The sequence below is a fragment of the Tiliqua scincoides genome, chromosome 3 (genome assembly GCF_035046505.1).
Source record: "Tiliqua scincoides isolate rTilSci1 chromosome 3, rTilSci1.hap2, whole genome shotgun sequence".
NCBI classification, from domain to species: Eukaryota; Metazoa; Chordata; class Lepidosauria; order Squamata; family Scincidae; genus Tiliqua; species Tiliqua scincoides.
The window spans coordinates 174,520,963-174,535,836 of record NC_089823.1 but is presented as its reverse complement, the minus strand read 5'-3'; the positions used below and the strand labels follow the sequence as shown (position 1 = coordinate 174,535,836).

The window sequence follows — 14,874 nt, the reverse complement described above, 5'->3', positions numbered from 1 at the left end:
ACATATGTACCATGTCAACCGGCACTATAATTACCATGATAAATGGTTGAAATGCCACCCATGTCAAATGTAGCTAGAGTTTGATGTTCCACCACCATACTTCCCTTCCTTAAACGAGTTGTTTAACCTGCTAAAAATGGGAGATTCTTAGGGTTACCCTAAAAAATATTTTTATGGCTACAGGACTTCAAGGAATACTGACCTTCATGGTCAAATAGTATTTGACCATTGTCTTGGAGATCATTTGTTAATGGGTTCCCAAGTGTATTTGTGGTTTTCCTTCTTCATATTAAATGAGTATAAAACCTCTTTGAGGAGGAAATAATTTTTGACTTTTTGCATAGAGTGCTCTGAAACCTGTCAGCACAAAATATGTGGCATGGTTTTGTAGGAGAAAGTTATCTGGTTCAAACTGTAGAACCTATTGGTTGAAGATCTGTCCATACTTGTTTTATCTTGAAAGATCTGGAACATACAAAGTATTCATAGGTTGTACTTATGAGACTTATGACCAATTCTTCTTTTTTGGTACCTCCTTGGTCCCAGATATTCAGTGTCTGTGTCTCCAAGGCATTATGGTGAAATGTCATAACTTGTTCTGACAAATGGTGTAATTGTATCTCACAGGCAATTGTGTTCAAGCATACCTAATGTTAAGACAACTTAAAGTTTCAAATACAGTTAGGGCACAATCCTAACCAGGTCTACTCAGAAGTCAGTCCTATTTTGTTCAATGGGAAAGTTTACTTTGTTTACTCTCAGGAAAGTGTGGCTAGGATTGCAGCCTAAATCTCATTTGTAAGAGTATAGGTCTCTCTCTGCATTGTTCTTTAAAATCAGACATTTTTATTAACTTGCTGCAAGTCAAATGGTGTACTTCCTCACATTTGAATAAATACAAGACCTTTGTAAATATCAAGACCTTTGTTATTTAAAAATTGTAGCTTTGCCTCCGCCTCAAAGGTTCCAAATGCCTCACAAGTATGGCATCCATCCCCCCAGCCTTATTTCTAGACTGAAAAGCCCGAAGTGCTATAGCCTTTCTTAGTAAGGGAGATGTCCAAGCCTACTAATCGTTTTGGTTGCTCTCCTTTTCCTGTTCCACCATATCCTTTTGCCCAAGATTAAATGTTCTGGGGTTTTCCCAGAAGATGCAATGGAGAAAAAAGATTATAAAAGTTCCTACAGCTTTCCAGTGCGTACGTTTGCCATGCAGCAGGTCTAGAACTTGCTGCGTTTATGGAACAAATATAACCCCCAGCAAAGTATCTGAAATTCTGGTTTAAGGTAATGATCTCTTCTCTAATGTTTTAACTAAATCAGTGGTTCTCAAAATGTTTTAGCACCGGGACCCACTTTTTAGCATGACAGTCTGTTGGGACCCACTGGAAGTGATGTCATTAATCTGGAAGTGATGTCATGGCTAGAAGTTACATTATCAAGCAGGAAAATTTTTAATATCCCCCAGTATGATAAAATCAAATGGATTAAACAAGTAAATTAAAAGCTTACATTACATATGTTTAAAATTTTTATTTAAAATGAAGAAGAACCCTCCCAAGCGGTTCCTGATCTGTTTTTTTAAAACTTCCCCAAACATCCCAAAGGCTGCAATCCTATCAACACTTACCTGGAAGAAAGCCCCATTGACTATCATTGTTAAAAGTATAAACATAGTAGCCTGCTCAAACTATGGCCTGCTCAGGTCTGTAACATTTCCCCAAATACAGTTACATACCATGGTGGCATCGAGTCTAATATATTAAAAATAAAATACACATTGAAATGAATGGGGACCCACCTGAAATTGGCTTGCGACCCATGTAGTTTGAAAAACACTGAACTAAATCGTCTGTCTTTAATAATAGTACTTTCTAAGTTTGCAAAGTGTTTCATTATTTTCTTGATTAAGGTTGAGGGCAAATTGCTTGTCTAAAAGTCACGGAGTTGAAAGCAGAGGAGCGATTCAAACTGGAGAATTTCTGATCTGCTACTCAGTCTCATATCCACTGCACTACAACTTTTTAACTCAGTTGCATGAAATGCATGCAGTTTTAACTAATAGTAATACTGTACATTACATATTTGGAAAATGCTATATAAATATTGTTTCACATGTGCTACCTTGTAAGGATAGGTGATATTCCCATATTGCAGCTGGAAACCTGAGAGGCAGGACCTTGCCTAAGGCCACCAATGAGTTCATGGCAGAGGCAAGTTTTGAACCACAAGAGTTCTGATTTGCAATTTGATCTTAGTCACTGTGTGGCACTATCTCTTTATCACAGCGTTTTCATGTAAAAACACAGCAATCCTATGTTTGTCTACTCAGAAGCAAGCCCCATTGAGTTCAATAGAATCTACTCCCAGGGAAGCGTGTGGAGGATTGCACCCTAAGTTTTAAGTTTAACCAATCTTTTGAGAGAATAGCATAGTTTGTTGTTGTCTTCTACCACTTTTGAGGTAGTGGTTGGTCAGTGTTAAGTGTACTGCATTTGTGGTTTTTATGTTTAATGATACATAAAAATGTTGAGTGAAAATGCTTTGGCAATAAGGAAGAAATATTGTTACACTATGTCAGTACCACCTTTTCTGAAAAGGAGCTACTGAAAGTTGTGTTTAAATGAAACTAGGTATGGAAAGTTTCGTTTCATACGAATATAGTAAAGCTAATACTTGTCATTCTTTTGATTTGTAGTGTAATGTTGAAGTTCAGAAATGCCTTATGTGGATCGTCAAAATCGTATCTGTGGTTTCCTAGACATTGAAGAAAATGAAAATAGTGGGAAGTTTCTTCGGAGATATTTTATATTGGACACAAGAGAAGATAATTTGGTATGGTACATGGATAATCCACAGGTAAGCACATTTTGCAATAACAAAACAAATACCTGCTACTTCATGCACTGCCTTGAGTTTCCTTTTTGAGGTGAAACTGGGTTATAAATTTCTGAGTAAACAAAATAATAAATATTTGGTTTCTGGACTGAATTGAAGGTTTTGAGAAAATATTGATTTATAATCCTTGTATTTTATTTGTATGTGTGAGGATGCTAGAAGAATCTAGAGCAGGAGTGTCCATACTTTTTGGCAGGAGGGCCACATCATCTCTCTGACACTGTGTCGGGGGGCCTAGGGAAAAAAATAATTAAATTGCATTTAAAATTTGAATAAATGTACATAAATGTACATAAATGTTGGGGCATTTGGTGGGCTGCTGTGAGATACAGGAAGCTGGACTAGATGGGCCTATGGCCTGATCCAGTGGGGCTATTCTTATGTTCTTAACGGATATATTAGAATTGGAACTTATGTGAATGAATGAAAGTCTTGCAATAGTTCAAGGCCTATAAAAGGCCTTGCACAAAGCAAGACCAGCCTTTCCTTTGCTGCTGCTGCTGCATCACAGATGTGAAACAGCAAGCAGTGGAGGGAGCCTTCGTCCCCCAGCTCACATGAGAGGTCGAAAAGTCGGCCATCATGCTGAGACCAGTTGCATCAGGCCAGTGCAGGCTCCAGCAAGTCTCCGGAGGGCTAGAGGCTCATGGGAGACTTGGGGCTCCCTGAGGGCTGGTTTGGGCGTCCTTGAGGGCTGCAATTGGCCCCAGGGCTGGGGTTTGGGCACCCCTGATCCAGAGGAATTATGGAACAAAACAACATTTATAGTAATTGTTTAACTGTCATTTGAAGCCTGATGCCCAAAACTATGCTTCTGGACATACTTATTGGGAAATATGTAGTAATCAGTGAAAATTAATTCTGATTAAACACATTGAGAATCAAGAAGTGAGACTATTAATTGTAATCATAGGTTGAGAGGCACTTTTGGACCAAAATATGTCTGCAACACCAAGCTGCTATCCAAATGAAAGGTGTGATTAACCCTGTTGTCAGGGTTTTCCTTTCTTGAACTCCCTGCTGTGTTTAGATTTGGTGGATTAGTTCAGTGCTGGGAGCTGATGTGAAAACCAGACTAGTTAATTTGAATTTGGCATATGTGGTTTTAGGTACTATGGCCATGGTGTTCTATTTTTTTAACAGCTGTCGAATTTTATATAGTTAACAAGAAACAAAGGAATATAAGTTTATTGAACTCAGTGGACGTCAGTGGAGCACTTCTGTGATACTAACAGCACTTGGACTCGGGTCTGAGCATTCTGAGGGGGCTGCAGGAACTGGCATGCACTTACCATGCGATATTACTTACCATGCGATATTACTTACCATGCACTTACTCTGCGATATTTATGTTCTTATTTTCAGAACCTTCCTTCTGGATCTCCACCAGTTGGAACCATTAAACTTACCTACATTTCAAAGGTATGTGTGTGTGTTTTTAAAAAAACATTTCCAAAGTAATACCAGATGACTTAAGACCGCAAACGCCAAACCTTGGCTTGTGGACAAGATCTAGTGTCTGGAAAAAGCCTTCCCCATGCTGTGCAGTCCTTACTGTTCCATTCTGCAGCCTCTTAACCTTTGAGCCAATCTGCTTGGTGAATATAGCACAATATTTTGTGTATCTTTATTTGAAACCATTTTAGTCTGAACAAATTTAATAGAAAATGCTCCAGTTCTGCAATATACTGGACATCTCAAGAAAATGTATGTCAAACTTATTATGCTATAATTCACACACACACGCAGTCACACTATAATTTACACATTTACTACATGTGGTGTACATAGAAGCAGTTGCTTGACCCAGTTATTTAGACCAAATGCTCAAAATATTCCTGAGTGGTGTCTGTACACTATTAACATATTTGACCAATGGACCTGCAGACATCCATCAACATGTATGCTGGGATGGTTCCACACATCTCTTCAGTTGCTTCCTTTAGATCAGGGGTGTCCAAACATTTTGTCAGGAGGGCCACATCATCTCTCTGACACTGTGTTGGGGGCCAGGAGAAAAAGGAATTAATTTATATTTAAAATTTGAATAAATTTACATAAAAGAACTTATTAGAGATTGAACTTATATGAATGAATGAAGGTCTCACAGTAGCTCAAGGCCTATAAAAGGCCTTGCACAAAGCAAGGCCGGCCTTTCCTTCACTGCCACTGCTGCATCACAGATGTGAAACAGCAAGTAGTGGAGGAAGCCCTTGTCCCACAGCTCAGGTGAGAGTTCGAACAGTCATCATGCTGAGAGCAGTTGCATTGGGCCAGCACCGGCTCCAGCAAGGGCCAGAGGCTCATTGGAGACTGGGGGCTCCCTGAGGGCCGGATTGGGAGCCCCCGAGGGCCACAAGTGGCCCCTGGGCCGGGGTTTGGGCACCCCTGCTTTAGATGTTTGAGTGTTGCAGGTCCTTTGGAAGGGGCATTCCTCACCCTTCAGGAATGCTCCCCCCCTCACCAAAAGACAGGACCAGTTGAAGATGTGGTTTCCTCCTCTGTTGGACGGCATTTATTTTTTTCTACAATAATATGAATTAGAACTCATTTACGTAAATGTGTATGTATTTTTTTGAACACCCTAGTATATGAAGTGCAAAGTGAAATTTTGGCAACAGAAACTTTAACTTTTCTGAAACTGATTATAATTGGAGAAATAGGCTTTTGTTGCTATTTTCAAGGGTATGTATCTAGTGGGACAGAAATCATACGGGAATGTCTAATTTTGTTCACTTTCTGTTACCGTGATGCTTGCTGAATAGGAAGATAAAATAGTTGTTTTCTAAAACAAAAACTCTCCTAATAATAATGTTGAGATCTGTATACTAAATCCTAATAATACTTTACTTTTCTGTGCTACAATGTTGCTTGCTTCTATTTTCTACTCTTATTTCATTTTTCCTATTTTCCACAATTAGCAAAAACAAAGTTCTTTAAATACCTTAGGGCAGTGTTTCTCCAACTGTGGGTCGGGACCCACTAGGTGGGTCGCGAGACAATTTCAGGTGGGTTCCCATTCATTTCAATATTTTATTTTTAATATATTAGACTTGATGCTACCGTGCTATGTGACTGCATTTGGGGAAATGTTATAGACCTGTACTTTTAACAGGCTACTATTCTTTTAACAAAAGTATATTCTTTTAACAATATAGTATAGGAAACTTACTCCTGGGTAAGTGTGGGTAGGATTGCAGACTAGGATAGTTAAAAATGTTCCTGCTTGATGATGTCACTTCTGGTCATGACATCACTTCCGGTGGGTCCCAGCAGATTCTCATTCTGTCCCAGTGGGTCCCAGTGCTAAATGTGTGAGAACCACTGCCTTAGTGTACAACATCAAAGGCATTTTTTTTCTAAATTTCAAAATTAGGCCAAACAAATGTTATGCATAAATGGTCACATAACAATCAGGTTGAGTAAATTTAGAGTCCAATCGTGGCACGGACCACAGTTGCAAACGTGCCATAAGGCATGTTTGCGGGACTTACCGCTGAGCTCCCACTGGAGCTGGTTCAGCTCCGGCCAGCACTGAGCCAGCGCACGGCAGGTGCCCAGGTTCTGTGGCTCAGCGGTGTCTGTGACAGCCGGGCTACGGAATGGGAAATGGGGGCGTGTCCGAGGGTGTGGGGGAGGCATTCTGGGGAGGGGAAGACATGGCTGGGGGCGTGGGGGAGGTGTGTTGGGGGCAGGGGAGAGGCGGATCTGCGGAGCCAAGGTCCGCAAGATCCAGGGCGCTAGGGCAGGGCTGCGCGCCCTACACGAGCGCCTTCACTTTAGCGGCGACAAAACAGTTGTCGCTAAAGTGAGTAGTCCCATTGTGGGACTGCTTCCCTTACTCGGGGGAAGGGGATGAATGTCCCTTTTTCCTGAGGAGCCTCCCGTGGTAGCGCAGGAAGCTCTGGATCCGGCGGGAGCCCTTTGTGGAGCAGCCGGGTCCCGCAGCTCCAGGCACCTCAGGATTGGGCTGCCCAGCTGTAATCCTGTAAACATTTGGGAGTAAATACCACTGAATGGACATGCCTAGGAATGCACTGTTAGTATTGCATATATTTTAATTTTCCCCAACCCTTCAAAACACCACCAGTGTTTTTTTATGGAGATCATTCATGCCTAGTAGTCTGCTGGAGTACTGAGTATGCAACTCACTGTTACTTCTGTGGATCTATAGGAGCACTGACAGAAAGGTGGGGTATAAATTCATTATATAAATAAGTGTGTGTGCCTTCACCACAGATCAAATTTTACTGAAACTTATTTTCATGTTGTACTATGTCTGATATGAAATTTGTTATTGAAGAGATGTATAGGTTTTAATATTTAACTTTTCATTTTTGTCAGGTTAGTGATGCAACTAAGCTGAGGCCAAAGGCAGAATTTTGCTTTGGTAAGTTTAGTAGATTGTGGAACTAACTTGTCACTTAAAGAAGAAGAAAAAACCAGAATATGTTTTGAACTTTCCTTAATAGGCCCAAATCGAAGTTTCTGTTTAGAATATAGGATTCTTTAGATTCCACATTTCCTTCCTAATATAAAGAGCAAAATATTCTCTTTTTATAGATGAAATACTGGCAGGATTTTTAATTTATATTCATGTTTAGTGTTTTCGGAGCTTGCCTTGCTCTTAAGTGGGTCTTCAGAGCTTGACTAGCTCTTAAGGTAATGTGGGTTGACCTGCACATCAGCTGAATCAAGCTGAATCAACCAGTATCATTTTGTTACATGCTCTGTGCTGTATGTTCCAGCTTCATTCATTCATTCATTCATTCATTCAATTATGTGCACAGGATGTGAGACAGTGTAGAACTGGCTAATTAAATCCATGGTCTTACCAAAGACTGCTTGCCAGCACATGTATGCTATGAATAGAAGTGTGATTTATTTAAGTGCATACCTCAAAAACTAATAAATCAAAAATATTTTTATCATAAGAATGCATGTAAGTGGTGCAGGTTAGGGGAATTCGATCTATGTGTTCCATTATAAAACTCTGAGCATAAGAGGTTTACTTTGCACTTGCAGCTGTCCCTGATCGAGCACTTTATCTTCTCAGCACTGTCTTGAATGGTGCAAATAGTTAACCTTAAACCAAGCCAACATCCAACACATGCTCTTCTCTCTGAAGGCAGTTGATTGCATCTAATGTCACATCAATTGTGATTGCTTCTTGAGCCTAAAGTTAAAAAGGCGTTAAGTCAGGCAAGACTAATGGGCATTTTCCAGATATGGATGATGAAGAAAACAGAGCTTCATAGCTGAACATGCAAAAGTGCATGGGAAGTTTGCCCACATTATTTCAAAAATTTGGGTGAATTAGAGTGTAAATTAGATTTTGGTATTAAACAAGCATATTCTTCCAAAAAATCTAAATCAAACAGGTGCAAAACTAGAGATCCATGTAATGGTGACCTCAGCCCTCCCTGCATTAAGTTTTGTTACAATATCAAGAAAAGAAAAAAGTGCAACCATATGTTTTCCATTACTGTGGTTCATTATGTCTTCTGTTGTATCTCAGTCATGAATGCAGGGATGAGGAAATACTTTCTACAGGCCAATGATCAGCAAGACTTAGTCGAATGGGTTAATGTACTGAACAAAGCTACCAAAATCACTGTAAGTAATTCTTTTTCTATGCTAGTATTGTTCCACATGTATGTTCCGGATGTATGTCTATAATGAGTGTAACGAAACCTGTTTTGCATGTCAAGTTTTGTTAACATAGGTTAATATACATTTAATATATAAAATATATGTATTTATGTGTGTGTATAAATATTTATTTAGGGTTAATAAAGGGCTCTTGCATTCAGGATTCCTCAAACATGGACTGGTCTTAGTAGTCAGACCAAAATTAGTAGTCATCAGAACCTTGTCCCTTCTCTTCAGCACTGTCTATAAATGTTTATTCAGAAGTAAGCCCAGTTGTGTTCAGTGGAATTTACTTCCTGGTAAGTATGCATGCGTGGTAAGCTTACAAGTCCCTTGCCTCATATTCTGCTTCCAAACGAGGTTAGGGATAGTCCTTCTTCTTTCTGGTGAGGGGTGCAGGGTCATTCCTGCAGTTGTGTTTAGCTATGGAGACTCAGAACTCCAGCACAACTGTGGAGATGATTTTCCCACTCCAGCTTCAAACATATATAAACTACCTTCCTGTCCTGTGACTACAAGATCCTTTTATAACACCAATCTCTTAAGACAATCCATGTCAGATCTAGGAAATTGCAGGTGTATTAATCTTCTGACATTGGGGAATGGATCTATGTATTATGTCAAAGCTGTTAAACAGAAGAAAAGTCCTTTCTGGAAGAAAATTAGTATGGCTCTTGGAAAGAGAAATCTTGCCTACTGTTTGAATTATTTAAGTGTGTTAAACAAGTAGATAGAGGTGATCCAGTAGTTGCAGGGACACAGTGTTACAGGGAAATTCAAAGCTCATGAGATAACGGAATACTGGTCTGTCAAACTTCATCATTTGTCGCCTCCACCATGGGAATGCAAAGTGTGTTTTAATCTGATTTGTATTGAGCATCCAAAATAGAAACACCATTTTTCAAAACATATTTATCTCCATAAATTTTTTTTGTTCTCCTGCTCCCATGATTACAAAGATGTTACAGAATCTATTTATACACATACTTTTTCAGGTACCAAAGCAGGCTGATTCACTGTCTCAAACTGATAATTCAAATCGCCATGCTGAAAATATAGGGATAAAGAAGCAAATGTCTTACAGGACCGAAATTGTTGGTGGCGTTCCTATAATAACCCCAACTCAGGTAATATTGTAACTTTATAATGCCTTTTTTATCAAAAATGTTCTGTAATCAGCATGCTGTCCTACCAGTTGAGCAATTTCTGGCAGTGTAGGAGGTCCAATGCCTACAGGAATTATTAATTTTGTTGTAACAAATAACATCTCGGTGAATTCTCTTGAATTCTCAGTGTTTCTCTTGCACACATGTGGATATGCCCCTTTAATTGCAGCTGATAGGGCAGCCATCACATTAGGAGCACCATGTGTGTTTTGGAGTGCTTGTGGGATTATAGTTTAGAATGTTTGACTTCTATCAGCTTTTCTATCTCTTCCTTATCTTAAATATCAAAATATTTCCTGCTTAAAATAATCTTTGTGGAATTATTGTATGGAGAAATTTTTTTTAATTATTCAGTTTTCAAACAGGTTTAGAAAGATCAATCTCGGCCTTTCCCCTTATTTCCATCCTCTTCCTGCACTTAAAATAATCTTCTTCACTCTAGCCTTTTAAACACAATGAAACTCTTATCACAAAAACCAAAGCCCCAACAGGTCAGACACACACCAAGTAAGTGGGAATAAGGGGAAATGAATGAGATTCAGGGCTATAAAGTAAGCAGTGCTAATTTTTGAACATTTTAGCCCAGTTAAAAAAAATCACTCAAATACAATTGTTGCTGCTACACGTCTTGGTATAGCGTGAGTTGCTAGTGTTTACATTTGTTGGGTATCTAGTTTTGAGCTCATGCTAACATTGGGATAGTAATAAATTTGCAAAAGACTTGGCCCTGGTATTAGCAGCCACGAAAACTTTGTAAGTGAGCACTACTGTGCTTTGTATGTGAGCGTTACTGAAAGTAATCATAAGATAAGAACATAAGAACATAAGAACAGCCCCACTGGATCAGGCCATAGGCCCATCTAGTCCAGCTTCCTGTATCTCACAGCGGCCCACCAAATGCCCCAGGGAGCACACCAGATAACAAGAGACCTCGTCCTGGTGCTCTCCCCTACATCTGGCATTCTGACTTAACCCATTCCTAAAATCAGGAGGTTGCGCATACACATCATGGCTTGTACCCCATAATGGATTTTTCCTCCAGAAACTCGTCCAATCCCCTTTTAAAGGCGTCTAGGCTAGACGCCAGCACCACATCCTGTGGCAAGGAGTTCCACAGACTGACCACGCGCTGAGTAAAGAAATATTTTCTTTTGTCTGTCCTAACCCGCCCAACACTCAATTTTAGTGGATGTCCCCTGGTTCTGGTATTATGTGAGAGTGTAAAGAGCATCTCCCTATCCACTCTGTCCATCCCCTGCATAATTTTGTATGTCTCAATCATGTCCCCCCTCAAGCGTCTCTTTTCTAGGCTGAAGAGGCCCAAACGCCGTAGCCTTTCCTCATAAGGAAGGTGCCCCAGCCCCATAATCATCTTAGTCGCTCTCTTTTGCACCTTTTCCATTTCCACTATGTCTTTTTTGAGATGCGGCGACCAGAACTGGACACAATACTCCAGGTGTGGCCTTACCATCGATTTGTACAACGGCATTATAATATTAGCCGTTTTGTTCTCAATACCCTTCCTAATGATCCCAAGCATAGAATTGGCCTTCTTCACTGCCGCCGCACATTGGGTCGACACTTTCATCGACCTGTCCACCACCACCCCAAGATCTCTCTCCTGATCTGTCACAGACAGCTCAGAACCCATCAGCCTATATCTAAAGTTTTGATTTTTTGCCCCAATGTGCATGACTTTACACTTACTGACATTGAAGCGCATCTGCCATTTTGCTGCCCATTCTGCCAGTCTGGAGAGATCCTTCTGGAGCTCCTCACAATCACTTCTGGTCTTTACCACTCGGAAAAGTTTGGTGTCGTCTGCAAAGTTAGCCACTTCACTGCTCAACCCTGTCTCCAGGTCATTTATGAAGAGGTTGAAAAGCACCGGTCCCAGGACAGATCCTTGGGGCACACCGCTTTTCACCTCTCTCAATTGTGAAAATTGCCCATTGACACCCACTCTCTGCTTCCTGGCCTCCAACCAGTTCTCAATCCACGAGAGGACCTGTCCTCTAATTCCCTGACTGTGGAGTTTTTTCAGTAGCCTTTGGTGAGGGACCGTGTCAAATGCCTTCTGAAAGTCCAGATATATAATGTCCATGGGTTCTCCCGCATCCACATGCCTGTTGACCTTTTCAAAGAATTCTATAAGGTTCGTGAGGCAAGACTTACCCTTACAGAAGCCATGCTGACTCTCCCTCAGCAAGGCCTGTTCGTCTATGTGTTTTGAGATCCTATCTTTGATGAGGCATTCCACCATCTTACCCGGTATGGATGTTAGGCTGACCGGCCTATAGTTTCCCGGGTCCTCCCTCTTTCCCTTTTTAAAAATAGGCGTGACATTTGCTATCCTCCAATCTTCTGGTACCGTGGCTGTTTTGAGGGACAAGTTGCATATCTTAGTCAAGAGATCTGCAACTTCATTCTTCAATTCCTTAATAACCCTTGGGTGTATGCCATCAGGGCCCGGTGACTTATTGATCTTTAATTTATCAATGAGGTCTGAAACATCTTCTCTTTTAACCTCTATCTGACTTAACTCCTCGGTCAGGAGGGGCCGTTCGGGCAGCGGTATCTGCCCGAGGTCTTCTGCCGTGAAGACAGATGCAAAGAACTCATTTAATTTCTCTGCCATCTCTAAGTCTCCTTTTATCTCCCCTTTCCCTCCCTCACCATCCAGAGGGCCAACCGCTTCTCTGGCGGGTTTCCTGCTTCTAACATATTTGAAGAAGCTTTTATTATTCCCCTTAATGTTGCTGGCCATGCGTTCCTCATAGTCTCGCTTGGCCTCCCCTATCACCTTCTTACATTTCTTTTGCCACAGTTTATGTTCCTTTTTATTCTCTTCATTAGGGCAAGACTTCCATTTACGGAAGGAAGCTTCCTTGCCCTTCACAGCCTCTCTAACTTGGCTGGTTAGCCATGCGGGCACCCTCCTGGATTTAGTGGAACCCTTCTTTCTTTGCGGTATACACCTCTGCTGGGCCTCTATTACTGTTGTTTTAAGCAGCCTCCATGCACTCTGGAGAGATTGGACTCTTTTTACCCTCCCTTTCAACCTCCTCCTAACCAGCCTCCTCATTTGAGGGAAGTCCGCCCGTCGGAAGTCAAGGGTTTTTGTGAGAGATTTGCCTGGTATTCTTCCCCCAACGTGCACGTCAAAACGGATCGCAGCATGATCACTGTTCCCCAATGGCTCAGTAACGTTTACATCTCTAACCAGGTCCTGCGTACCGCACAAAATTAAATCCAGAGTCACCTGTCCTCTGGTGGGCTCCTTGACTAGCTGATCTAAGCCACAGTCATTTAGCACGTCAAGAAATCCGGTTTCCTTATCGTGACCAGAACACAAATTGACCCAGTCAATATGAGGATAATTGAAGTCCCCCATGATTACAACCCTGTCCTTCCTTGTCACCTCCCTGATCTGTTTCCTCATTTCAAGGTCCCCATCAGATTTCTGGTCTGGAGGACGATAGCACGCCCCCAGTATTACATTGCTGCACAAGCCTGGTAATTTAACCCACAGAGATTCTACGGTGGAGTCGGACCCACCTTCAATCTCTACTTTGCTGGATTCTATCCCTTCCTTAACATAAAGGGCCACCCCACCTCCAACACGCCCCTGCCTGTCCCTCCTGTAGAGTTTATAGCCCGGGATTGCGGTATCCCACTGATTCTCCGCATTCCACCAGGTTTCCGTTATGCCCACTATGTCAATATTTTCCCTTGTCACCAGACATTCCAGTTCTCCCACCTTTGCTCGTAGACTTCGGGCATTCGCATAAAAGCATTTATACATGGAATGCCCCAGGATGGGCTGCTTATTCGCTCCTTTGTCCCCGCATCCTCTCATTGTGCCAAACCGTCTATCACATCCCATCACCCTACCTTTCCCAATTTCTTCTCCTACCCTGCCTTTGTCTTGTTGTTCTCTAACCTCCCCATCCTCATCCCATAGGGATGAGGAGTCCCGAACCGGATGCCCCTCGGCTCCTGTCGGCCTTCCCCCAGGGATCAGTTTAAAAGCTGCTCTGCCACCTTTTTAATGTTATGTGCCAGCAGTCTGGTTCCATTCTGGTTCAAATGGAGCCCGTCCCTCTTGTACAGGCCCCGCTTGTCCCAAAACGTTCCCCAGTGCCTAACGAATCTAAACCCCTCCTCCCTACACCACCGTCTCATCCACGCATTGAGACCCCTGATCTCCGCCTGCCTAGCTGGCCCTGCGCGTGGAACAGGTAGCACTTCAGAGAACGCTACCTTTGAGGTCCTGGCTTTCAGCTTCCTGCCTAAAAGCCTAAATTTGGCCTCCAGGACCTCCCAGCTACACTTGCCCACGTCGTTGGTGCCGACATGCACCACAGCCGCTACCTCTCCCCCAGCACTGTCTACTAGCCTGTCTAGACGAGAAGTGATGTCCGCAACCTTCGCACCAGGCAGGCAAGTCACCATGCGGTCCTCACATCCGTCGCAAACCCCCCTCTCTATGTTTCTAATAATAGAATCCCCCACTACAAGAAGCCCCCGACCCCCCTCCCGCCGAGGAGTATCCCGAGTGCGCTCGGATACGGGCCCATCCCCTGGAGAAGGGATCCCCCCCTAGGGGATTGTTTCCCTCCTCTCCAGGATGACGTCCTCCAGTCCCGAGACTTCCCACCCGGGCAGCCGAGGAGCTGCACGCCTGAGGTTGGGACGAAGCCTGATCGTCCCCAGAAGTCTCCCCACGGTCCTCCTCTGGCTGCCTGCGCTTCTCCAGGTCGGCCACCAAGGCTTCAAGGGAGCGGACGCGTTCCCTGAGAGCCTGGAGCTCCTTGCACCGAGGACACACCCATGACTTATGCCCCAGAGGCATATAATCATACATGTGGCACTCGATGCAGAACACTGGATAGCCCCCACCCTGCTGCTGGCTGTCTGACTGCATAGCTTTTTTGTTGTTGTTGTTGTTGTTTTATTTAGGGGTCCTTTTAAAAACCGTACACTGGATAGCAGCCCTTTTCTCTAGGGAAGAGGAAGGGCAGTGTATGGGGCCCTGGCCTCCTCGCCCTGCTGCTGAACTCGCCCAGATGCTAAACTCTTGTGCCTTACCTGGCACTTAGTTCCCAGAGGCACTGGGTTCCCAGAGGCCACACGCGTCTGCAGAGAGCCTCACGCG

At 42.7% G+C, this 14,874-nt stretch overlaps 1 protein-coding gene across 6 annotated transcripts in view; it reads left to right on the top strand.

Annotated features, from left to right (window-relative positions):
- The window catches only part of PLEKHA1 (pleckstrin homology domain containing A1), a 46,693-nt gene that overhangs the window by 17,820 nt on the left and 13,999 nt on the right, over nucleotides 1-14,874 (top strand). For 5 of the 6 annotated variants that reach the window (XM_066620707.1, XM_066620704.1, XM_066620705.1 and 2 more), the window contains exons 2-6: nucleotides 2,699-2,859; nucleotides 4,264-4,320; nucleotides 7,243-7,288; nucleotides 8,417-8,514; nucleotides 9,546-9,677. In XM_066620707.1, coding sequence (XP_066476804.1) covers nucleotides 2,719-2,859; nucleotides 4,264-4,320; nucleotides 7,243-7,288; nucleotides 8,417-8,514; nucleotides 9,546-9,677 — 474 coding nt within the window. In that variant the 5' untranslated portion in view covers nucleotides 2,699-2,718. The remainder of the gene's footprint in view (nucleotides 1-2,698; nucleotides 2,860-4,263; nucleotides 4,321-7,242; nucleotides 7,289-8,416; nucleotides 8,515-9,545; nucleotides 9,678-14,874) is intronic. The other variant, XM_066620708.1, reaches the window with a different exon arrangement.